Source organism: Prionailurus viverrinus, chromosome D1, assembly GCF_022837055.1.
Source record: "Prionailurus viverrinus isolate Anna chromosome D1, UM_Priviv_1.0, whole genome shotgun sequence".
In the NCBI taxonomy this organism is placed as follows: Eukaryota; Metazoa; Chordata; class Mammalia; order Carnivora; family Felidae; genus Prionailurus; species Prionailurus viverrinus.
Window position 1 is genome coordinate 53,486,155 of NC_062570.1, and position 25,395 is coordinate 53,511,549.

A 25,395-nucleotide genomic window follows, 5' to 3' on the forward strand; every position below is an offset into this window, starting at 1 on the left:
GACCCCAGTCCTCCAGACTCTCAAAGGTGCCTCTTCTGAGCTGAGAGGTTGACCTCAGCTGAGGGCGGGGAGCTGAAGTCACACATCTTTGTGTCCCAGATATCTAGTTCAATAGCCTGGCACAACATGGGCGTTCAGTAAATGTTCCATGGATATATTAAGTAATGAATTTCCTTAATTAATTAATTAGTCCTCATGCTGTCACTGGGGACTTTGATTAATTTATTCACTTGCCCCCTGGTGCACAGGATAGGAATAATAGCACTTGGCCACCGATTCCTTGCTTTACTTACAAAAGAGGAAGATCATCCCTTTCCAGGCATGCCCCTTTGGGGGATGATGATCAGGTCTGATGGGAAGAGAGATGAGGAAGGGGATCCAGTGACCAGTTGCCCAAAGAGCAAAGGCACCTGGATCCATTGGCCTTGAAAATGGCTCAGCTCAGTGACCATCTTCATCGCCACAAACCTGTATCGAAAACACGTATTGGCCTTCATAGCTTTGAAAGCCAGTCTGCCCCGCCAGACGGGTGCTCCTCAGGGCAGACTCTGAATCCTGTCTGCATCCCCACTGATTGGCAGCACAGAGATTGGGTGGATATAAAGAAGGAAAGGCCCATCCCTTGCCCCAGGGCTCCTCATCTTTTGAAGGAGACAGGCATCCACCTAAATGACAGACACGAATTCCAGAGCACTGAGCTCTCTAGCAGATGCTCAGACGTTGGGTTGGCTGGAAAGTGATGGGATAATGGGGCAATGAAGTCATCTGGCAGGTGGGAGGGGAGAAGGGATCTGAGGAAGCTCCAGTAGGATTTGAGTCTGCTTTCCGGGAAGGGAAGGAATTATAGCTGGCAGCCAGTGTGGGGGGAGGAGTGTTCTAGGCAGAGGGCCCCATGGGTACAAAGGCTTGGAGGCAGGAGAGGACAGGTGGGCTGAGCAGTCTGACACTGAGTATAATATGTCTGAGAAAAGAGGGTGGAGATGAGACAGTACAGGTAACACAGGTATCAGGGTGTGAAGGGCCATGTTAACATCCTATAGTCCTATGAGTCTCAGATCCCAGAGTCATGAATCACCTGGGGATGTGATTTCAGATTCTGATAAGAGTAGGTCTGAGGTGGCGCCTTAGATTCTGATTTCTAACAAGCTCCTGGAAATCAGGGTGCTGCTGATCTGTATGTAGTTCAAGGCTGCACTTGGAATAGCAACACTTTAGGCAACGGGGAACCATTGAAGGTTGTGCACAGGGACATGATTATAGTCTGATTTTCTTCTTCGAACAATCACCTCAAAAGCTGTGAAGAAGCTCCAGCAGGGTAGAAGGATGCAAACAGGATAACAGATGTATTTTTCTATATCTCCAGCTCCTGAGATGGTTTCTGGCTCAGAATGGATAATCAATAGATACATGTAAAGGAATAAATTAGCCATTTATGATAGACTTTTAAAATGAGAAAATAGGAAGAAGAGATGACTCAAGTTATGCCAGGCTGATAAGCCAATACTATATAAAACACTCTTTTGGGCCAATCTAAACTGAGAATATGTCTTAAGGCACTGGTTTTCTAACTTGTTTTTGGCCAAGGATCTGATTGCTTAAATGAAATCCTAAATGGAGGCCCAATATGTGAATCAGATAAAAAACAAGTAGTGCCCTGGTTGGCACAGGGGTCAGGGCTCGGTACCTGACACCCCACTCCTTCCCCTTCTTCCCCTTTCCCAATGACTGGCAGATTCCCACTGCAGCCCAGACCCTTGGAAGTATCAGTGCCCTCAGGAAGCCAGCCTGACTCCTCCCCCACCTCCAGACTGCACAAGGCCACCCCTCTGCAGGATCTTGAATGGAGATTATCTACTTCTGGCTCGGCTTCCCCTGCTAGACAGCGCAGTCCTTCGGGATAGGACCATGAACAAAGACCATCTCAGGGTTCCTTGTGTGCAACACAGGGTCATGCTGGCAGTGGGGGAAAGATGATGCGCAGAAGTAGACATGTGAGCCAGCAGGTCCCAAGGAGAATGGACCAAGGGACTAAGATCCCAGAGCACCAGACACATATTACCACCTCCCTCCCAAGCAGCAAAGGTGGCGTGGACAGCAGAGATGGGCAGGAGACGGAGTCAAGATTTTTAGACTAAGACAGTTGTGGGTTTAGATTCCAGCTCAGGCATTTATTACTGTGCAACCTTGGATAAGTCTTGAGCTTCTCCAGGCCTTGGCTTCTCATCAAGAAAACAGGAATAACAAATCTTCCCTTCAGAGGGATGCGACACAGAATGAGTGAGGCACTGGATGCCAGTGCTGTTTTCTAAGCCGTGTGGCCCTCTTCCCGCTCACTGTTGCCAGCTCGCAGCCTGCCTTGCTTCTGCATGAGTGTCTCTGCACATTGCATGAAAGCAGGAAGCGTCAGTCAGGCTGACAAATCTCTGTGCCCCCAGGTGGTATTCCTAACCAGTTAGAGGTTTGGCATTTATTCTCAACTGCTTGTCACTGTATTTTTCAAATAGCCACGTATTTAAATATCATCAGCCTGATTGCTCCTGCAGATATGTAGCCCTTGTTCTGTGTAGGCAGGTGTTCCAGATGGCAGCTGCAGCCCAGTGGAAAGGACAGTGGGCATTAGAACATTGGGATCAAGTCCCGGTCTGCTCTTTGCCAGCTGGGTGACCTTAGACGTATCGTTTCACCTCTCAAAGCCTTAATTTCCTCAACAAGAATAACAAATATTTGCATAGTGCTTCACAGTTTCAAAGCTACACTACCACCTGTTCCTGTGACACTTCTAACCTCTGAACACAACTGATCTTTATCAGATCAGCTCTGAGATACAGCTCAAAAAGATGAGACTCTCCATGTGGGGTTCTGAATCCTAGCTCCCTTGTAAAGCTGTGTGACTTAGGGCAGATCCTTGCCCCTTCTGAGCCACAAATTATATAAAATGGCAATAATTTGGCCAACAAGTATTATCAGGCACGTGCTCGGTGCCCCGTAAATGAGACCGACTGTTTGGTTTGTATTCATCATTCGGATGTTAGATGTTATTGTCATTGGCCTGGGATCACAAAACCACTTATCAAAGTCAGTTCTCCTAAGCCAGCACCCCACATCCCTGTCTGCCTGTCACACTTCCTTGCTGAAATAAAGATATAAAACCTACTTCTCAGAGCAGGACAGTGTGAACAGAAGTAGTGTGATTGGCAGTGACATATAAACTATAAAGTGCCCAGTCCAGGAAAGACGCCAGCATTATGTTTTCTCCGTGCAGCCCCAGTGGTGGTAAATCCAATTGTTTGTCACAAACTGTGAACTTTAAGCCTGAGCTTTTTCTAGATTGTGCTAAACATCATCTGTAGGCCCTTCCCATTTGCTTCTCAGCTCAAGGGTCTGATTTAAACACCATTCCCTTGCCCTTAGGGGATGGGAAGAGAGGGAAAGGCAGCCCATCTCTGGAGCAACACTGGGAGGTCGAGGCAGACAGGCTGGTTTCCAGCCACTTGGCCTGTCTGTGGGGCCTGGCCCTCCTAGGGGCTAATCCCTGCTTTGTGATGCTCCCTTGGAGTGGGCACAGAGCCTAAGCCAATTAAAACCCTCTCTCTGAAGAGAGCTCGAGTTTCTGGGGAAGCACAGGACTGCACATTGACTGTACACAGGCCGTTGCTTCAGGGACCACTCCCCTCCTGCGAGCCGGAGCTGGAGCAGAGCCGGGGCTCAGAGAAGACACCGTCACTCGCCCTCTGTCCAGGCCCCCAGATGACCATGGGGGTCCTCACGAAAGGCAGGATGGCAGGGGTATAAATAACTCCCCATCTTCCAGATCAGGAAAGTGAGGCCCCATGTGACTTGGCTCATACCTAGTAAATGCAAGGCTGAGATTCAAACTGGAATGCCAGTTTAACATCAGTTAAAACAATGGTGTGTTTTCTGTCTTTCTGGGATAATAGTGAAACCCTTGTCACCTTGCACCGCAGCGTAGATCCGGGCACATCGTGGGTTCCTAGTATATGTTTGTTCAGTGACTGAATGAATGAATATATATGCTCAACAGGGGCATTTTGTCTGAAGGCAGCAGGATGTGTGGGGTAGAGAAATCCAGAGCTGCACCTGGGCTGGAATGAAGTATCTTGTCATCATCATCATAGCAGCCAAGTGCTAAGTCTGTTCTAAGTATTTTACACATATTATTCAGTCCACCCAGTAACCCTGTCTGCTAGGGACAGTGACTATAACTACTTCACATAAGAGGCACAGAGAGGTTGAGTAACATGTGCAGGGCACACGGCTGGGCAGTGATAGAGCTGGGATTTGAACCCTAGCAGTCTGGTTCTTAGCTACTACGTATGACTTTCTGTCTGCCTGGGAATGTCCTCTTCTGTAAGCTGGGGACGGAGAGGATGTGCATTCAGCATTCGGGGCCTCCATGACTTTTTTGAGATGAGAAGGGACTTTGCATTAGAAACACCGTACTAGACAAATCTGGGCTGGTGCTGGCTAGTACCGGCCAGGCTGGGCCCCAGCTGCCGTGACCCCGCTGCGTTTCAGCCCTGGAGAGGAGTGCATAGCCCCGGTTTACTTCCTCTCCTGGCTGGAGGAGCCAGAAAGACTGCTACAGTGAACTGAGGTTAACAACCCAAACCCCCCAGAATTAACAGAGTGACAAGCAGTTTCTTAATGAAACCGAATATAGAGCCACAATCAAGAGAACAAAGTGAGTGGCCCCAAGAAGCCAGGACTGCAGTGAGCCATGTGTAACACTAGCCAGCAGAGGGGCCAAAGGCCAGAGCTTCCCCACGGAGAAGACAGGCCCAGGGCTCTGTGGGAAGGTGGAGAGGCTCTGCTGAGTCTATGTGAGCCCACCGTGGTGCCGGGGCAGCCTAGGAGGTGTACTGTGTCCTTCCTCTGTTCCTGGTGGTGGCTGGGAGGGTAAACAGAACCTCCTCGGCTAGAGTCTGGGGCTCCCAGGGCAGAGCCAATAAGAGCATTCTGAGAATGTCATCTCTGTGTCGTGGGCAGTGGGGAAAGACCAGGTAGAAGGAAGAAGGCTCCTAGAACAGGAGATTGAAGGGCTCATCCCTCATATCTGCTGGTCCCTCACTAAGGAGCACGCGGCCTGGCCTAGGGCCAAGGGCAGAGCTGTTCAGTGTTCCTGTGTTTGCTGGAGAGTTTTGTGTTGGATTGGGGTGCCCTGTGGGGGTTGGGGGCTGGATGGTACACGCTGACGTGGGATTTGTGCCAACAGGCATCTTTGATCCCAGGCACTGGGGTTCACGCTGCAACATATTTTTGCTTCAGCTGGAAGCTTGGTTTGATCAGAATCCTCTTAGCATGGGGATTGGCATTCCTTAAACATGTGGAATTCATCCAACAACATTCCCTCCTAACTGTGGGGTAGTTATTCATTTCCTTGTCTGTCTCACCCTCGGGATACGCAGAGAATTTAAGGCAAACCTTTGCACTTTGAGTCAAAAGACGTAGGCTGCATCTAAGCCCTGCCTCTTGGTAGCTGTGCGACTTTGAAACAAGGAACTTCACCTCTGTGAACATCAGTCCTCTTATCTAATACAGGACCATGATATAGTTACTCAGAGGTGTTTGTTCCGTTAATCAGTCATTATTTATTAAGTGCCCACTGTTTGCAAGGCTCAAAGTTTGAACGATGCTGAACGAGATGGACGTGATCCCTATCTCCATACAGTCTGGAGCATGTAATTAAGCAACTACTGAAATATAAATACAATATAAATATCACGTTGATACCTTTCCAAAAAGAGTATAGGCTGATGAATTTAAATCACACAAACATGTAGAAGAAATTTATAAGCTCCGAAGTACTGTTTAAACATTAGCCATTATCCTTGTTGTTCTCATGACATTTCCTCTTTTTTTTTTTTTAAGTTTATTTATTTATTTTGAGAGAAAGAGAGAGAGGGAGAGACGGAATTCTAAGCAGGCCCTGCGCTGCCAGCTCAGAGTCTGACCGGGGGCTCAAACTCAAAAACCGTGAGATCATGACCTGAGCCAAAATCAAGAGCTGGATGATTAGCCGACTGAGCCACCCAGGAGCCCTTTCCTCTTATTTTTAAAGGTAATTCAATGATCTGAGCCCCACTTTCCTCATCTGTAACATGGGAATTATAATATATGCATTAGTTAGCCTTTCCATGTAATATACCACCACAAATCATAGCAGCTTAAAATGACCATTTATTGGTTTCTAAGAGTCAGTAATTTAGGCTGGGCAGAGCTAGGTGGCTCAGCCAGTTTTACTCTGAGCTCACTTATGAGGCTGCAATCTCCAGGGGTCTCATAGGCTCAGCCCTTTGCCTCTAGCAACAAGCTGGCCAGCCTGAGTCTCTTTATATGATAGATGTTTTCCAAACAGTAGCCAGAGAAGGCAAACCCAAAACTCAAGGGTATTTCACGCTTCTGAATCCCGTTTGCTAATGTCCCCTGGGCCCCTCGGCCAGTGCAAAATGGACAACCCGGGAGTCAGTGTAGGAGACTGCACAAGGGCGAAATACAGGGAGGTGTCATTTCTATAGTAGTCTCCCACCACACCTAACTTCCCCAGTTATCCCAAGGACTTTGTGATTGTTATGTGATACCACACCGGTGGTGTTTGTTGTACCTGCCCATAGTACATGATTAAGAATTGTTAAGTGACTATGGATCTGAGCAGCTCGCTACGTTATTGGGGGGAAATACATGACACAGAAAATGAGCAGCTAATGACTGGTCAAAAACAAACCCATGTAAAGTATGGCAACGTGGCTAGAAATACTAAGATGTCAGAGCATCGCTGATACCGACACTGCATCGCAGCTTTTAACCCTGGTATTTTAAAGAGTGATCTTGATCAAAAGGAACTTTCTCGGAGAAGGATGGCCAGGTTGGAAGGAAGGTGAGTGGGCACTGAATTAGGAGAAGGCACAGGAACATTTTCCCTGTATTATCTTGTAACATCTATTACCGTTATTTATTGAATACTTATTTATGCACCAGGTACGGAATTAAAGAACATTCCCAAGGTTTGCCTCATGTAAGCCTCAGGACAGCCATGTAAGATGTTGGACTCTATCTTCATTTTACAGATGAGGAAACTGAGTCTCAGATAGTTTCTTTGTTCAGAGTTGCACAGGAAGTACCTAGTAGGTTCAGGGTTCAAGCCCCAGTCTTCTGGACTCACAAAACCTATTGTTATCATTGAAGTTTCTATAAAGGTAATTGTAGCTCACAGGCAGTTGTAAAAGATAATACAGAGATATCCTGGGTACTCTCTACCCAGGTTTCCCGCAGCAGTAACATTTTGCACAACATCAGTAGGAGAGCAGATATCACAACCAGGATGGGGGCATTGGTACAATGCATTCATTATATGTAGATTTCCCCAGTTTTACATGTGTCCTACTGGTGTGTATGTGTGTGTTTACTTCTGTACTGTTTTATCACCTGTAGCTTAGTGTGTCCAGTCAAGATAGCGGACCTTTCCAGCACCACAGGATTTCTCACACTGCCCTTTTATAGCCATACCCACCTCCTTCCCACCCCTGCCCCATCCCTAACCCCTTGCAGCTGCTGATCTGTTCTCCATTTCCAACATTTGGTCATGTCAAAAATGTTACACAAGTGGGATCATATAAGACATAATATTTGTGATTGTGTTTTTTTTTTCACTCGGCATAATTCTCTAGAGAGTCATTAGTATCATTAGTCATTCATTTTTCTCACTGAATTGTATTCCATGGTGTTCCCTTTATTTAACCATTTGCCTGTCGGAGGACATCCGGACTGTCCAGTGTTTTTGCTATAATGAGTAAAGCCTCTACAACCATTGTTGTACAGGTTTTTGTGTGAGCATAGTTTTCACTTCTGAGAAATAAACACTCAAAGTGCAGTCATTAGATTGTGCAGTAATTGCATGTTTATTTCCATGAGAAAGTGTCAAAGTGTTTTTGAGGGTCTGTACTAATTTATATTCCTCCCAGAAATGTGTGTGCACTTCAGTTTCTCTGCATCCTTGCCAGCATTTAGAGTTATCACTATTTTTTCTTTTAGCTACTCTGATGGGTACGTGGGGATATTGTAGTTTTCATTTGTATGTCCCTGACGGCCGGTGATGTTGAGCATCTTTTCACGTGCTCATTTGCCATCTGTGTATCCTCCCCAGTGAATATCTGCTCATGTCTTTTGGCCATTTTCTAATTGGGCTGTTTGAGGGTTTTTTGTTATCGTTGTTGTTGTTGTTGTTGTTGTTGTTGTTGTTGTTTACTGTTGAGTTTGGAGCACTCTTTGTGTACTCTAGATGCTAGACCTTTGTTGGATATGCAGTTTGCAAATATTTTCTTTTCATCCTAGTAACGGAGTCTTCCACAGAGCACAGGTTTGAATTTCAGTGAAGTCCAGTTTATCAGTTTTTTTTTTCTTTTTGGGTTGTGCTTTTGATGTAAAGCTCATGTTTTTTACCACTGTGCTTCACTGCTTTCTGAAGCCTGAGAAAGAGAAATCTTATTCTGGGGTTAGAGTGGGGGCAGGGCAAGGGATTAGGCTTGTTTGCGAGGTTCTAGGGCAGAGTTAGGACCAGCAAGAAGCCTCTGGAAATCAGTAAATTCTAGCTTTTGCTATCAGAAAGACCCTTCGAAGGGGCGTCTGGGTGACTCAGTCGGTTAAGCGTCCGACTTCGGCTCAGGTCATGATCTCACAGTCCGTGAGTGCTGACAGCCCAGAGCCTGGAGCCTGATTCCGATTCTGTGTCTTCTTCTCTCTCTCTGCCCCTCCCCCGCTCGAGCTCTGTTTCTCTCTCTCTCAAAAATAAATAAAACATTAAAGAAGAAGAAGAAGAAGAAGAAGAAGAAGAAGAAGAAGAAGAAGAAGAAGAATTATTATTAACCTTTGAAGGCCACTGCTTAGAGGATGAAGTGTGTCAGGAGTGAATGCCCCATCATCCGAGATCAAACAAAACCTTACTGGTGTTCATGTGGACTCACAGCAGGATTCCAAGCTTCAGATGGGGCTTGTGTGACTAATATCCTTTATGTTCCTCTCTAATTCTGGGACTCTAGGAGAGTGGTATCTGAATGACCCCTGCCTGACCTTGTGTGTCCAACAAACACGTCGACCAGAGACCATCCAGGTTGATACATTTGGAAAGGCTTTCCGTGGCCATCTGGGCTGTCTCCAGTTTGGGACAGGTTGAGCCAGACTCAACAGGAGGTGGCCATTGAAGCCACAAGGTCTGTGAGTTTTCCTGCCTAAGGATAGAGTGCACAGTAGCCAAAGGCTTGAAGGGCCCAGGCTCGGAGGCTGGGGCCTGTTCTTGCTCTCTTTCCTCATCCTGGGGCCAGCCACCTGGCTGCCTGCCCCACCTCCACCCCAGCAGCCTCTTCTTCATCCAGACCATCAAGGAGAATCCCTTTCCTTGCAGCACTTATGAGACTTAATTACCGATGGCGAGGTCCTTTGAGGCCTTGGATGAAAGGGATACGAGCAGCGCAAGGCTTGATTAGGCGTGTAGGACTCTGGGCACAATTAGCTCCGTGAGAGCCTGGCCCTGCCTTTATCTGTCTCCAGCTCCGTGTGACTTACAGCAGCTAATTATTGAAATAAAAATTGCCTGACCACCCAGCTGCTGGAAAGAGGGCCCTAATATCTATTAAGTCTGCCTTTAATTATTGGAAATGGTGGCAGCTTCAGGCAGTTAGGGTTTTCCCATCATTATGGGCCTTTCCCTCCACCTCTTTGAGGCTTGCATACACAGAGGTATAAGTGAAATTCTGCCAAAGCCACTTCTTTCTCCCTTGCTTTGCAACTGGGCATCCCTTTCTGGGATACCTTTGCGAACCAACTTTGTCTGCTGCAAGGACCCCTCTCGATTCCTCCCCAAAGGGCTTTGCGATCATTACACTACAGAACTTGAAGCCTTTGACAGAGTACTTTGAATTCAACGTGTGTGTGTGTGTGTGTGTGTGTGTGTGTACATAGAGGCAGTCCTCAGGCGTGGATTACCTGGGATGACCCTCACACCACCCCAATATGCAGAGGAGAAAACTGAGGTTATGAAGGGAAACACAAACCCGGCAACTCCTGTCTCTTTACTTGCTGGTGTGGCCATCACCAAGTCACAGCCGCCTGAGAGCTTTCTTCTTTCTATGGACACAGAGCCCTGGGCAGAGCAAGAGGGCACAAGCAGTGGCTACCTTCACAAATCTGCGGGGCTCTTGTGGGATGGAGGGAGTTAGTGTAACAACTGAGAGACTCACTATTTGCAGAGCCCGGAGTCAGTCCTTGCTACCTGTGGTGCCAGTTTTCTCCTCCAGCTCTCCCTCCAGAGTGGAGGCCTAACACAAGAGCCCCAGGTAATTACGGGTTTAAGCCTCGGACACAGGAGGGGATGTGCAATTAATCAGCCCGACTGCCTCTCCCCTCCCTCTGATGATCTCATAATGTGGTCCCAGAATAAGACGCCCATAGAGAATCAGAAATCTGTGCAGGGCCTTTGCACACTTTTTTGCAGAGTATTGGCATGCTGATGATAAAACTTGGGTTTGGGGCTTGGCCCTTGAGTGGATTCTCCAGGGAGAAGGAGAAAGCCCCTTCCGGGGGGAGCTGAGAGGCAGAACAGTTTCTCAAGAGTCATGGAGAAGCTGAGTCGCAGCACATAGCCAGCACACCTGGGCTGGGTGGGTGTGCTTCCTAGAAAGCCACGTGGAGTTGAGCTGCCCAGTGGGTGCAAGAGAGGGGTGCGTGGGGGGCATTTCAGCTGCACCAAGAGGTTCCCAGGGGTTCTAGCCCACCCCACGTGAGCGGCATGCAGATGAACGTGAGCGTGCCCCTTTCCCTGTCCCCTGGTTAACTCCTGTGCAGCTCTTGGGCCTCAGCTTAGCTGTGACCTCTTTCTGGCTGCCCTGCTGCCTGCCCCACCTGAGCTGATGTCCCCTACTCTGCCTCGAGCATCTCTGTCAGTTGCTCTTTTGTGCTCACTGTGTTGGAACCATCTAGATGTGTCTGTCCCTCTAACTGTGTCTGATCCACTTCCTTGTCCCCAGCACTGCCCCCACCCCCGATTGGAAAGGCTTGGTGGATGGGAAAGAACAGGCAAGGATGGATGAACCCAGGGAAAGTTCGCCAGGAAGGTGAGGGCTTGAAAATCTTAGGAGGGATGTTCGGCCTGACAAGGAGACTCAAGGACACACAGACAAGTCTGTCTTTAGTCCGGAAGGACTGTTGCTGGGACAAAGGCGCTGGACTTCCTCCCTGGGACCCCACGGATTAGAGCTGAGGCCTTTGGAAGGAAGCTAAAAGAAGCTTCGGCTACATGTCAGGAAACACGAAACTTTCCCTGGAGGTAGTGAGGTCCCCAGATTTGGAGGTGGCATGACCACTTGGGGATGGCACAGAGGGGACTGACATCGATGGGGCATGGACCAGCTGACCTTTGATGATACTGTCAATCTTAAGATAGTAAATGCCACATTTTCTGACTCTAAGAGGTCCTCATTTATAAAGAATCGTTGACTGGTAGGTAGCTCCGGGAGGGGAAGCATCTGGATGGAAGAATGTGGAAAACACCGCCCTCATATCCCCTCCTGTGGGTTGAGGGCCTGTTGCGTCCCAGGTCCTGTGCACGCTCAGCCCTTTTGAGTGGTCTAGGCAGCTCTGGTGGGAGCTCTCTGAGCTCAGGATCGGAGGATGATGCCCATACAACAGTCACCTCCCTTCGATACCTGGCCTGTGACAGGCCCTCAAATAAAAGGGCGAGATGGCACCTGTAGGCAATGGCACCATCTGTCACCTGCTTGCCAGCCACTGATTAGGGATATCCCAGTAGCTTGGCTGGGCACACAGCCATACTCCACCGTGTTCCCAAAAAAGCCCTTTTTTTGGCCCACAACACTGTCTGGGGCCACTTCGAGCAGCAGGTATAACAGCAATCCTCCCAGAAAGTCCAGGGTAGTTGCTAACCTGGTCCATCAAAGGAATTAATACTGCTAACAAAACAGAATGAAAAAGCAAATAGAACATCTAAGGAAACTAAAATACGGGATGACCTGTGTGGGAAGCAGTATAGGTTATGAGTAAAAGCTTGAGCCTTGGGGTCATATAGACCCAGGTTTGAATCCCGGTTCTGATACCTTCTTGCTGTGGTCTTCTGGGCAAGGCACTTAACCTCTCTCAGTCCCAGGTTTCTAAGCTATAAAATAAGGGTGGTTTGGGGATATGGTGAGGATAAAATGAGGTCATGCATATAAAGACCTTGCTCTTAGCCACCATTATTATAATCACTGTGTCACTGTTTTTTATTTTTTTTAATGTTTATTTACTTATTTTTGAGAGAGGGAGAGAGAGAGAGAGAAAGAGAGCACAGGCAGGGGAGGGGCAGAGAGAGAAGGAGAGACACAGAATGTGAAGCAGACTCCAGGCTCCGAGCTGTCAGTGCAGAGCCCGACGTGAAGCTTAAACCCGTGAGCTGTAAAATGGTGACCTGAGCAGAAGTCGGACGCTCAAATGATTGAGCCACCCAAGTGCCCCTCACTGTGCCACTGTGTTTAAAAGCAAGACATTCCCTCAAGTGACAGGGCCAGAGAAGTGAGCTCTGGGTACCATTACAGAGAACACAGACTTAGAGCCAGATTCCGGTCTTGGCATATCGTATGAACTTGGACATCACTTTGCTACTCTGAGCTTCAGTTTTCAAATCTGTAAAGTGGGGATAACCCCTAGTTCTCTGGTGCACATGTAGCCTGACACAGTCCCCACACAGCACAGATGTCCCCTCCACTTCTGGCATCCACTTTCATATCACAGTAGGGTTTAAAACAAAGGACTTGCAACACCAAACTCTGAAGGACTAAGGAAAGTAAAAATTTATGATGGTCTTATGCACACATACACAAACAGATAATGCCCGGGACTTCTATTTTATAGAACACATTTTAGCTCTGAAATATTTATGGGCCCATCTTGACACACAAAGAGCTAAAAATATCACCATGTGCTTATGTTAAGGAAAACTTATAAAACTTTAGTCCGGTAGGAATTCAGTCAATTTCCTGGTTCGTCTCCGGCTGTTCTGTAGGTCACAAGGAAACCCAGGGTGGTAACAGCCCCCGTTTCCCTGAGGGCTTTGGCAGGGGCGAGGTTCCTTGGCAGTGAGGTATGTCTGTGCAGGTCTCCCTGCCAGTGTTCCGGGCCCCTGCCCCTCATAAATATTGCTGGAGCCGGCACGAAGGGCCCAACTTTGCTTCTTGAGTTTCTCCCCCCACACCTAAAGCTTTGTTTTGCCCATCTCCCCTTCTCTCCCGGGTCCAACACCTGTGCCATTCTTCCAGGCCAGCTCCCGGCCACCGCCACATCAGGGCTTCCAAAACCCAAGACGTGGAGGACATGTTCTCCAGGGACCTCCCATCCAGGCTTTCTGCCACATGCTTGCTTGCATTTTACTGCCCACTTGGATGACAACTGTTCATGGAAGTTGCTTTTTCTCCACCAGGCTGCTCACTCCTCCGCTCTCAGGCTTCCCTTTCCACCTTTCTCTCTCCCTCAAGGCTGGACTCGGAGAGTAACGGGGTCTCCCTCTGGTCCCAGTTCTCACATACCTCCGGCTTCATCCGTGCTGTGACTAGAACAGTGCTTTGCACACCGTAGGTTGGCAAGCCATCCATGATCCTGTTTTGGCAGAGAAGAATAAAACAGAAAATGTCAGAGTCCACCTTTGAGGAAAGATGAGGCATAGTTTCTGAAATTTTTTTTTTAGTTAGAAATGTGTCCATGCGTGTGTGTTCTGGATTGTGAAATGCATTTTTACTGTACGTCAGAGAAAACAGAAAGTCACATCTAGACTTCTTTTCTCTCCTTACCTCAAAACTGTCTGGCCTGGCTCACTTCTACTTGACATGTTTCGGTCATAGTTTAAATGTCACTTTCTCTGGGCAGTGGTCTCTGATCTTCTCTCCACCGTTGGCCCATCTGGCCCAGGCGAGGGGCCCGTGTGGTCCTTCCCCTGCCTCTCTCCCTGGCCGACTTGTCCACTATGTAGAAGCTCCAAGGAGGTGGAAGCTCATTTGTCTTTCTTTTTTAATATAATTTACTGTCAAATTGGCTAACATACAGGGTATACAGTGTGCTCTTGGCTTCAGGGGTAGATTCCTTCCCTTGGTTCATCGCTTACATGCGACACTCAGTGCTCATCCCGACAAGTGCCCTCTTCAGTGCCCACCACCCATTTTCCCTCTCCCTCACCTGCCATCAACCCTCAGTCTGTTCTCTGTATTTAAGAGTCTCTTGTGGTTTGCCTCCCTCCCTCTCTATTTGTAACTATTTTTTCCCCTTCCCTTTTCTGGTCTTCTGTTAAGTTTCTCAAGATCCACATATGAGCGAAAACGTGAGATCTGTCCTTCTCTGACTGACCTGTTTCACTTAGCGTAATACCCTCCAGTTCCATCCACATTGCTGCAAATGGCAGGATTTCATTCTTTCTCCTTGCCAAGTAGTACTCCATTGTATAGACCGCATGTGAGGCTTGCGACAGCAGGGTGGGAACTCAGTGCGGGAGAAAAGAGGCGGGGTGGGAGAAGAGGTCAAGGGGAGGGAGGGAAACAAGGAAGCCTGGCGTGTTACCTCAGCACATCTTCTGCAGCGCTTAGGACAGGAAAGGTCCTCAGTAAGCATTTGCTAAATGAATTAACCTTGGTACTAGGTGTGCAATACCTTTCTCCTGATTCAAAACTAGGCCCTGACATTTGAAACCGTGGCGTCTAGAGCAAGTCACGTAATCTCTTTTGTGAGCTTGTTATCTCATTTGCACAACAAGAATAAATAAGAAAAGATATAAAAGAGCATGTATCTAACCCGCATAATTGCTGCAGAGATTGGAAATAGTGTGTACAAAATACCCAGCACAGGCGTAGATGTTCGATACATGGTAGTCGTTCTATTGTTATTACCTCTTTTCCTGTCTGAGATTATACCCTGATCACCATCACCACCAGGGTCCCCCAGCCCTGCCCACATTCATAGACCTGTTCAGACCTTCCAGATCTATCTGAGCCCAGGTCTGTGTAAAAGAGGGGGAAAAAAAAAGCCTAAAATGTAGATTTTAGAGTCACCTACCGGCTGCGTGAACTTGACCAACCACCCAGGTCATGTCGCCTGCTGTCTAAAGTGGTAATTTACTAGGGCTCTTACGGGGCTGTGTGGAAGGCACTGCGGGCAGGGCTCGATGCACACATATTTCTTCCCTTTCCTTGTCCGGGGCCCACTCTCCTTCCCCATAGAGAGGCCAAGAATGACACCCGTGTCTGCATAAGGAGAAACGTGTAGAAGCGTAGGTCCTGCTTAGCAAAGCACTGGCGGTCGCCTCCTCTGGCTGACACCCTGGACAGAGGGCTTCCATCCTGCTCATCTCCGGCCCCAGGGCCCAGCATAAGTATGTATGTAACAGGTTGTGGAAATGAACTCCTCTCTGGAGACATCTTCATGGTGCTCGGGTCTTACCTGAAGAAGAGTTTCAGCAAGCCCTGCCTCAGGAGCAGGCCGGGGTCTCACACATGTTACATGGGTGCAGTTACATGTATGTTGGTCAGAAATAACAACATGTCAATAATGATGATGATGACTACACGGCTAGTAGTCATTTCCCAATCCCTTCTGCCTGTAGGGATAAGGTACATTAGTTCACAAAGCATCTAATAAAGCCAACACCTCCAGCCTGCCCAGAGCCCCATAGCCAGGAGGTGGCTGGAGCGAGACCATGGAAGCTGGTTCTGTCACTGTGCGTGGTGGAGGATTGTGGGAAGGAAGGTCTGGAGATGGATGGGTCCAGCTCTTGATTCACTTCCTGGTGTCAGATGAGTGGACAAAGGGCTACGGAGCAGGGAGAGAGCAAGGATGCAGCACTGTGACCTCTTGCCTACACCCTCCTGCCCCATCTCCCTCAGGTGAGCCCAGTGAGCCAGGTATGCAGAGGCTCCGTGGCAGCAAGGGTGCAGAGTGTCTGAGAAATGGCCGGCAGCTCTGAGGGACAGAAACGGAGGGTGTGCGTCTGGGAGAAGCGAGGTGCTCTGTGGGCAGCGGGAAGGAGCGGAGGGAGGGTCAGGAAGGTCAGGCTAACAGAGTTAGGGGCAGGGGGGAGCCCCTGGTCAGCAGGGTAAGGAGGGACTGCCATGTTGAAACATGAATGTGTGCCAGGTGCCTGGGCTGCCCAGCCTGGGCGGGGAGGGCCGGGCGGGTGGGTCCGAGCTGGGCCCCCTCCCCAGCATTCCTCCACCCTCCCGCCGCCGGGTCTTTGCGTCTCTGTGCTTGGGACCCTCGCTCTACTGTCGCCTCTCACCTCCCAACCTCTTCCTCCTCTATTAAATGCCAAGCCGAGTGTGAACCATGACCAACCTCCCATCTGTTAAAAAATAGATATTTACCATTTACTGAATTACTGTATTAACTCAAAACTGGGGAAAAAAATTAAAGGGGAATAAGAGCAAGGCAAATGTTCTCCCTGCCTCTGCTCTGTGACAGGGAAGCTGTGAGTTTCGGGGCTGTGTTGTTAGTAATTCATAGTTACTGAGCCTTTGCCTTGAAGCCGGTGTCTTTGGTCAACAGGCACACACTGATTAAAAAAAAAACATAGTCATCCACCAATTTAACAGCCTAAAATGTGTCTCAGCCTTATTAACGTACGTTTCTGAGGGGATGTTCCTCTCCAGCTATAACTGGTGCTCAGCTGGAGCCTCCTAGAGGGTGCCTTTTAAAAATAAAATGTCGGCTTTTTTTTCTGATGATAATAATGGCTAACATTTACTGAGCACCTGCTATGTATTAGGGACAATATGTACCAGGGACATGTATTAACTATTATTTAATCCTCAGAACAACCCTAAGAGGCTCATCCTTACAGATGAGGAAACTGAAGCCCAGAGAGGTGGAATAACTTGTCCCAGGTCACACAGCTGCTACATACTAGATACATACTTCAAACGTAGGCTTACTTTGAAAAAAATTTTTTTTAATGTTTATTTTTGAGAGAGAGAGCAAGAGCGAGTGGGGCAGGGGCAGCCAGAGAGAGGGACAGAGGATCTGAAGCAGGCTCTGCACTGACAGTGGAGAGCCCAATGCTGGGCTCGAACTCATGACCCAAGCCGGAGTCAAATGCTTAACCAAGTCACCTGGGTGCCCCTTTGAAATTTTAAAAGAAGTCGTATAAGCAATGCCTTTGATTCAATTTTAGATATATCTAATACATATTTACCTAAATCAAACTACTAATATTTTATATCACCTAAGATTGGTAAGAAGTAAAAAGTAGCTGTCAAGTATTTGTATTCATTCATTCATTCACTCCACACGCATTTCATGAGCTCTGTGGATGCCAGGCCTGCCCTCAGGAAACTGCCATCAAGGGAAAAGCAGACATGAATATAGACCATTGAGTTAGCTGGATGTACAGTGATAAATCAACATGAACAAAGGCAGAGAGGCCACAGAATTAACATCCAGGAAGGTTGCAAGTGACTCAGTGAGAAGGAAGTGAAATGAGCCAGATCAAAGATTAACCTTCCATTTTGACCAGGAGACAAGAATTTATTCTGAGCTCCTAGAGAGGCATCAACAGGGTAGTGGAATGATCTGGGCTTAAGAAATTCATCTGGCACAACCTACCGAGGCAAAATCATCTCATGGCTGTATCCATATGCCAAGTTCAACCCCTGGACCAGAATTCTGGGTCCACCACTCAAGATCTGTATAACCTTAGACAATATATTTAACCTCATAATTTCTCACCTGTAATTTACAGATAGTCATAGTACCTATAACACAGAATTGAAGTGAGGATTAAAATATTACCATGTACAATATTAGTAACAGTACTCAGCAAATATTAGCTACTAATAATAACATAATATTGGTTATTATTATGAAATCATTATTATGAATTATTAGTCACTAGTATTAACAATGGCTAACATTACTTTAGTGCTTACTCTTATTATGTTATCATCATCATTATTGTCATCCAGGGGGGTGGGTTGGAGGTGAAGGGCCAGAGGGCACAGAGGCCAGGTGACAGTTGCCATAAATTCTCATCCAAATTAGACCAGAACAGTGCTTTGGGTCAAAAGCCAGTATTGGGTCAAGTTAGAGAGTTGTCGTCTGCCTTTTTAAAAAACTGAAAGAGAATGAAATAGGAAACATCAGAATACATTGTTCATCATGTGGTAACTTTGGTTTTGTGAATCTTCTTTCCATTTTATACACACAAACACACGCATTCATATACATAAATGTGTGTATCCAGTCACAACGTAAGATGTTTTTCAAATTATGGATCGCAGGCAAAAAGGTTTCACAGCCCTGGAGTAGAAAGTGTTATCACCGGTCTTCCCTCCAGCCCTGCCCCTCAGGTACTCAGACGACCAACTATCACTGCGTAAGCCAGTGTCAGAAGACTGAATGTTAAGAGACCAGAGCTCGGAAACTTGGGTTTGGGCTTCAGTAAGGTGATTTGATTTCTATGTATCTTACGTCTTTTTCCTTGTCCCAGAACTAATTTCCATGGGTATTCTGAAAACTGGGACCCAAAAAATATCACCTACACATCTTGATTGGCTCTAGCTGCCACCCTAAGGCATTGTCTGTCTAGTAATGTTGGCTTTGCTACTAACTCACCGTGTGGCCTTGGGCAGACAGCTGGATGGCTCTAGGTCACTGTTGCCCCATGTATAAAATGGGGGTGAAAATAGTTGTCTTATATGCTTTGTGGTTATCAGGGGGTACCAATGAAATCACAAATGTTTGCACTCTTTGAAAATCATGGAGAACATGCAGAAGGAAGTCTATAGTAGACAATTGGGATCTGTGATAAATCCCAAAGACTCCAACCAGTTACCAGTGGTAACCTCAGACCATTCTTTTGCTAAGTGAAGTGATGCAGCTTTCCAGGTTAGGACATAATGGACCCATTTGAGTGGGTCTAGAGAGCTCTGTAACCAGATGAGCAGAGTTTGCAGTGGAACCAGGCTGAGACCTTACCCAGGAGATGGACTTTTGGGTCTTGGTAGGGAAGAGGGCATCTTCGGCCAAAAGGATGCCTCATCTGTCCATGACCGAACGAAGAACTTGGAAACACCCACCCATCGGACCAAAGCTAACCTTCAGTGTGTTTTGTTTGGCCTACAAAGTGTTTTGAGATTTGAAGAAATCATGGATAGAATCCAAAAATCACACATTTTGTGTCTAAGTCCAAATTTCTAACTTAAAAATGAATAAGCCACCCTGTACTGCTTGCTACATTGCAGCCCTGCAGGCACTGAGTGCCCAACTGTCCTCTTGGCAGGCCCGGCCCTCGCCGCCGTCTGTCAGAGACCCCACCCCAGGCACGGAGCCTCCACACCAGCATGGCACCATTGGTCATAGCTCTTGCTCTGTTGCTTTTCTACAGGACAGTTGCACAGTTTGTATATCCACAGGGCTCTAAGAAGTGGAACAGTGAAAGAAAGAACTGAGAAAGCTGTATGCGTCAAGAAAAATAAGAGCTCTCATCAAGCCTCGCTCAGGATATTCTGTTTTCCTCCTGTGCTTATCTCCTGGCTCTTGTATGGGGCTGCATTTGCTATTCCAGAGCCAAAGGAAGACATTTGGAAGGAAGAAGGGAGTGCTATCACGGGTATAAAAAAAATCCCAGGAGGGGCGCCTGGGTGGCGCAGTCGGTTAAGCGTCCGACTTCAGCCAGGTCACGATCTCGCGGTCCGTGGGTTCGAGCCCCGCGTCAGGCTCTGGGCTGATGGCTCGGAGCCTGGAGCCTGTTTCCGATTCTGTGTCTCCCCCTCTCTCTGCCCCTCCCCCGTTCGTGCTCTGTCTCTCTCTGTCCCAAAAATAAATAAAAAACGTTGAAAAAAAAAAAAATCCCAGGATGTCCGTTTAGAGCAAAAAGGTCCAATGGGGAAAAGAAAAAAAAGTGATATCAGGAGCTTCCCACCAATCAGACACCCTGGCAACACCCAGGCAAATGGGGCTGACACTGTGGCTTCCCCAGGTGCTGATGGTGTCCCTGTTGAGGCTTGTAGGTCTGGACGTAAGGGAGTTCTCAGATTGCCATGGTGGCCAGGGTCAGCCTAGCTGGAAGGACACTTTTGTGTAGTGGAAGGAAGGGGACTCACGGAAGTGTGGTAGAATAGAAAAACTCCAGTTTTAGAGCCTAACAGACCTGGGTTCAGATCTGGGCTTTATTACCGCCTCAGTGACCTTGAAGGAGGTTCTGAACCTTGGTTTTCTCATCTGTCAGATGGGGATTGGTTGGCCAATTAAATAAACAAATGTATATTAGATGCACCAGGCTCTGGAGTGAGCAAAAGAGCTAAAGTGCCTGCTCTCATGGAGCTTACTTATTAGTGGGAGAAAACAGACAATTATCCAGTAGTTGTTTAATTATCTGGTCATGATACATGTGAATTGGTTATTTATACTCTGACTCATTTCCAAAAAAGGTTGGAAACAAGAATAACATCTCAGGCCGCGTGACCATGTAATGAGATAGTGTGTGCTAAGTGCTTAGCCGCATACCTGCGTTGTTTTTCATTTCACAAAATCTTTTTAAAAAATTTTTTTTAATGTTTTTATTTATTTTTGAGGGGGGGAGAGGGGCAGACAGCATGGGAGACACAGAATCCCAAGCAGGCTCCAGGCTCTGAGCTGTCAGACAGAGCCCCATGTGGGGCTCGAACTCACAAACTGTGAGATCATGACCTGAAAAAAGTCAGACGTTCAACCGACGGAGCCACCCAGGCGCCCCCACAAATTCTTTTTTTTTTTTTAATGTTTTATTTATTTTTGAGAGAGAGAGCGAATCTGAATGCGGGACTGGAATCCACCAACCGTGAGATCATGACCTGAACTGAAGTCTGAGGCTTAACCAACTGAGCCAACCAGAAGCCCCGTTTCACGAATTCTTAAGGAGCCCCAGCTCCGTGGCAGGCCCTATCCCAGCTGGGGACATGATGGGAACAAACACATGATTCCTATCTAGGGAGACTGCTGAAATCAGTGCCCTCTGGTCTTTGTTTTCAACTACCTTGATACCCATCACTGGAGGGGAGGCTGAAGCCTCTTCCTGGCGGCTAGGCGGAGTAGCAGAAAGAGGATTCATCCTCAGAGGGCCCGGGTGCAAGTCCCCCCCACCCCGCTACCGATCTCTTTGTGGCTGTGGAGCCCTCCCCTCTCCAAGTCTGAAGTCCCTTGTCCACAGCATCGCAGGGCGAATCCGAGGCCGGGATGAATTCGGGTATTGCCTTTGCCTCCTGGGGCCCGGGCTCAACCCTCTCTTTCGTTTCCTGGCTGCAGACCACTCAGCCCTGAGTGCGGCGAGGACCCTGTTCGTGGATGTGGAGGAGCGCGGGCCGGAGGCCATGGACGTGAAGGAGAGGAAGCCGTACCGCTCGCTGACCCGGCGCCGCGACGCCGAGCGCCGCTACACCAGCTCGTCCGCGGACAGCGAGGAGGGCAAGGCTCCACAGAAGTCCTACAGCTCCAGCGAGACCCTGAAGGCCTACGACCAGGACGCCCGCCTGGCCTACGGCGGCCGAGTCAAGGACATGGTGCCGCAAGAGGCCGAGGAGTTCTGCCGCGCAGGTGAGGGCGCCCGGGGCCGGGCTGGGGGGGAGGGGCAGCTGTGCACCTGGGTGCGTGCGCAGGTGAGCAGACAGCTGGCGGGAGGACGCGGGCCAACACCAGGTCTCGGCTATTCTGGCTCCCAGATCTGGTCAGAGCCTGCCTGTCATTCACGCTTAGTTAAGTTCATCTTCGTGGTCACCCGGTCCGTGGGCATAAAGAGCTGGTTAGGAGCTGGGCTCCGGGCCAGACTAACTGGGGTTGCGTTCAGAACCGCCACCAGCTCTCCGGGAGGCCTCAGTCCCCATCTGTTAGATGGGCTGCACTGAATTGTGGGCTGGAGGGGCATGTTGTAAGCGGTGAGCATGCTAACATCAAGTGCGGAGTAAGTCAGTTATTCGTTTTATTACTCGTCATATATGTATCCATTCAACAGACGTATTACCTTCTTTGCCTCAAGTATGGTCCCGGTCTATCAAAGCGTTGCTCCTGAAATAGACCTAAAGTCTTGGTAATTGGATAATATCTTGGCACCTGACCCCTCTCCTTCAGTTCCGGCCTACACGAGTCACCAGAGCCTGTCCATCCTACTCCAAAGTAACTTTCAAATCCATCCCTCTTCTTCATCCACTCTGTCACTGTCCTCTCTCTCTCCCCGGGGGGGTTGACCACAGCCCCCCTTCACCCAGTGCTGCCACCTCTGGGCCATTCTCTGCACTGCACCTGGAGTGAAGTTGGGAATGACTCCCCCTTGTCCATAACCTGAGCTCCTTAAGCTGGCATAAGGGACTTTCCCCAGATCCGTTTTTCTTCCTGGACTATTTTGTCCCCCGCCTCTCCACACCCTGCCACCCATGCTCCAACCCTCAGACCTACTCATGATTCCCACACTTGCCGTATTTGTTCCTTACCCTGGTGCTGCAGTGACTCCTATTTTTCTGCCTGCAGACCCTTGAGCCCTCTGTGATGCCTGATGGGCTGCTACCAGTCGCTGATTCTGCCCTACCCGCTCCCCTTCCACAGCCAGGGTTAGCCAGGCAGCGTGCTGTGTGGTTTATATACATTCCGGCACTGTTATCTAATCCATACGACAACCCCGAGCTGAATCCTTTGCCCCAGATCACAGAGGTAAGAGGAGCCGGTCTCAAACATGTATACCCTCATATAGCCTGACACCCACCTGGCCTCTCCCACAGGCCTGAATCCACATGAAAGCTGGCCTGTTTGTAATGCTGCCTCTCAGGCTCAAAAGAGGAACGATCTTTAGCTCTTTTCCAGCTTGTGCTTAAGAGCTCAGACTGGCAACTGACCGATCTCGATTTCAATTCTGGATCTGCCTTTTTTATTGCCCTCAGCTTCTTCACCTGGGGAATGGGTTAACAGTGATCCTAATCGTAGGATGGTCATGAGGATTAATGAGGATTGTAAATAAAGTAGTTGACACGGTGCCTGGTGTGGAGCAGATGCTTCAAAGATTCTGCCTACCACTCATTGCCTTCTCTGGGTCTCAACAAGGAGAAGGGACAAAAGGATATCAAAACTTGCTTCCATCTCTGTCCCGCCCATGCCTGATAGAGCTCAGTGAGCCCTGACTGGCCCAGCTTGGCCTGGATGCCACCCTAGCACAGGAGGCTGCAGAGAGGAGCCCCCTCTTGTCTTTATAAAAAATAAGAATCAGGGCTGCCTGGATGGCTCAGTCGGTTAAGCATCCGACTTCGACTCAGGTCATGATCTCACAGTCTGTGGATTTGAGGCCCACGTTTAGCGCTGTGATGACAGCTCAGAGCCTGGAGCCTGCTTTGGATTCTGTATCTCCCTCTCTCTCTGCCCCTCCCCTGCTCATGTCTCTCTCTCTCTCTCAAAAATAATAAATAAACATTACAAATTTTAAATAAGAATCATTCCCATTTCATAGGCAGACATGGCCATGACAGTTTAGAGAGTACTCCCCCACCCATTACCTCCTGAGATCCTTAAAAATTCTGTGAGGCTAGCAGGTCATAGATTATCACCCCCACTTTAAAGACAAGAACATTGAGGCTTAGGTGATTGCAGCAGCCCAAGATCACACAAGTTGAGGTTGAGCAGGGTGATAGGTCAGCCTGTGTCCTGGGATCCTCATGAAAGACGCCAAAAGGCCATAAAGTCAACAGATCATAAGGACTTCCCACATTTGGGGAAATAAATCTTCTAAGCTCACACTTCAGAGGGGCTGAGCCGGCTCCAAGGGATCGCTGAGCCCTCAGAGTCAGCCATCACGTTGCACTTCTCCGTCCACAGATCTCTCAGCTCACTCATATTCACGCTGCCTCTGGCTGCTTAAAAGGGTATATAGGGCAAGCCACATGGAAACTGATGCAGCCTGGGCTGTTTATTTCACATTCTTCTGATGTGTGACTGGCTTTCCTTGAGAGGTCCAGCCCATCAGGGCAGGAGCATGAGCTGGGACGGAGGCAGGGGACAAGACAGGGGTGGAGAGGGAGATCAGAGAGGTAAATGGGGCAAGCATGAGCTGGGACAGAGGCAGGGGACAAGACAGGGGTGGAGAAGGGAGATCAGAGAGAGGTAAATGGGGCAAGCAGTGAGTATGGTGTGCAGAGAGGATGGAAAGCAGACAGGGGATTTGGTCTCCAATGTGGAGTTTCTTCTACTTCGAAGGAGGGCACAGAGGGAGGGCAGACCGGAGGATGGCACATAGGGGATATTCAAAATATTTAACATCGGTCTGACCCATACCCTGAACAACCAGAATGCCTGGCCACTGAGCAGAGCCCAGAGGTCCCTGCTGTGCCACATCATGGGGAGGCTGGGGGTTGTTTATGGGGAGGGGCAAGAGTAGACAGGGCGGAGGCCGGGGGCACTGGGTGGGCCCGGACATCAGTTTCCAGCCAGTATAGAACTATTTCATGACCTTAACCTCATATTAAGGCTGGAACAACATGAACCGCCTGAGCCACAGGATTGGGGCACCCTGCCTCCACTGCAGCTCTTATTTTCCCAGCGGCCCCACTGGTCCCTCCTCCCCCACTCTTTCCCTCTCTTTGTCCATCCCCCAAAGTACTGCCAGAGTGTGTCTGCCTGTTTTCTTGAAACTTCTACAGAACATGCACTCTGTGTCAGTACAGAGGTCTGGGCCCAGAGCTGACCGGGACGCTCGGGAGCACAGGGCTTCTTTGCAGACTGATGCACACCATGGTGTGCATGGCTCTCCCTGCTGGCTCCCCTCCTGTTCTCTGGCAGATCCTGGCCTTGCAGGCTTTCCCAGTGAGCCCTGGCCCTGGTTGCAGGAATCCTTCAAAGCTCAGGCATCTATGCTCCCCTCTTTACTCCTTTCTCCAAGTTCACTCTCATCTGCAAACCTGTCCTCTGAGCTCCCACCTTCTGCCTGTGTGTTCCCAGAACATTCTCCGTGGATCTCCCCTCTTTGGACTTCCACCTGTCATCGTGTATTTGGTTGTAGCTCCCCCCACTTGCCTGGAAAGCCAGGCACCACGCCCTGCTCATTGCTGTTTGTCTGTAAACCCACGGCCAGTTGGAATTGGCTTAAATGTGGGAGCTACCTGATTATAAAGCCATTTCCAAGAGAAGTGGTTTAATTGGAATGGGACTGTTAATGCCTCTGTCCACCCCTTCTTCTTCATCCCCCAAACACTCATGGGAATATTAGAAATACGGAGGAAGCCGTCCTTGAACAGACGTTGAGCCAACATTCAGGTGCAACATGGAGGCTGTGTTTTTCCTGGAAGTTACCTTTCCCTTTGTTGCTCAAATGCTAATCCCCCAGTGAACTCCCCTCACCCACCTCTTCAC

The 25,395-nt window shown here is 48.7% G+C and overlaps 1 protein-coding gene across 1 annotated transcript in view; it reads left to right on the forward strand.

Moving 5' to 3' along the window:
- The window catches only part of TENM4 (teneurin transmembrane protein 4), a 747,207-nt gene that overhangs the window by 336,848 nt on the left and 384,964 nt on the right, over positions 1–25,395 (forward strand). The window contains 1 exon segment of the mRNA XM_047823379.1: positions 21,319–21,606. Within this exon segment, the coding sequence (XP_047679335.1) occupies positions 21,384–21,606 (223 nt within the window). The 5' untranslated portion in view covers positions 21,319–21,383.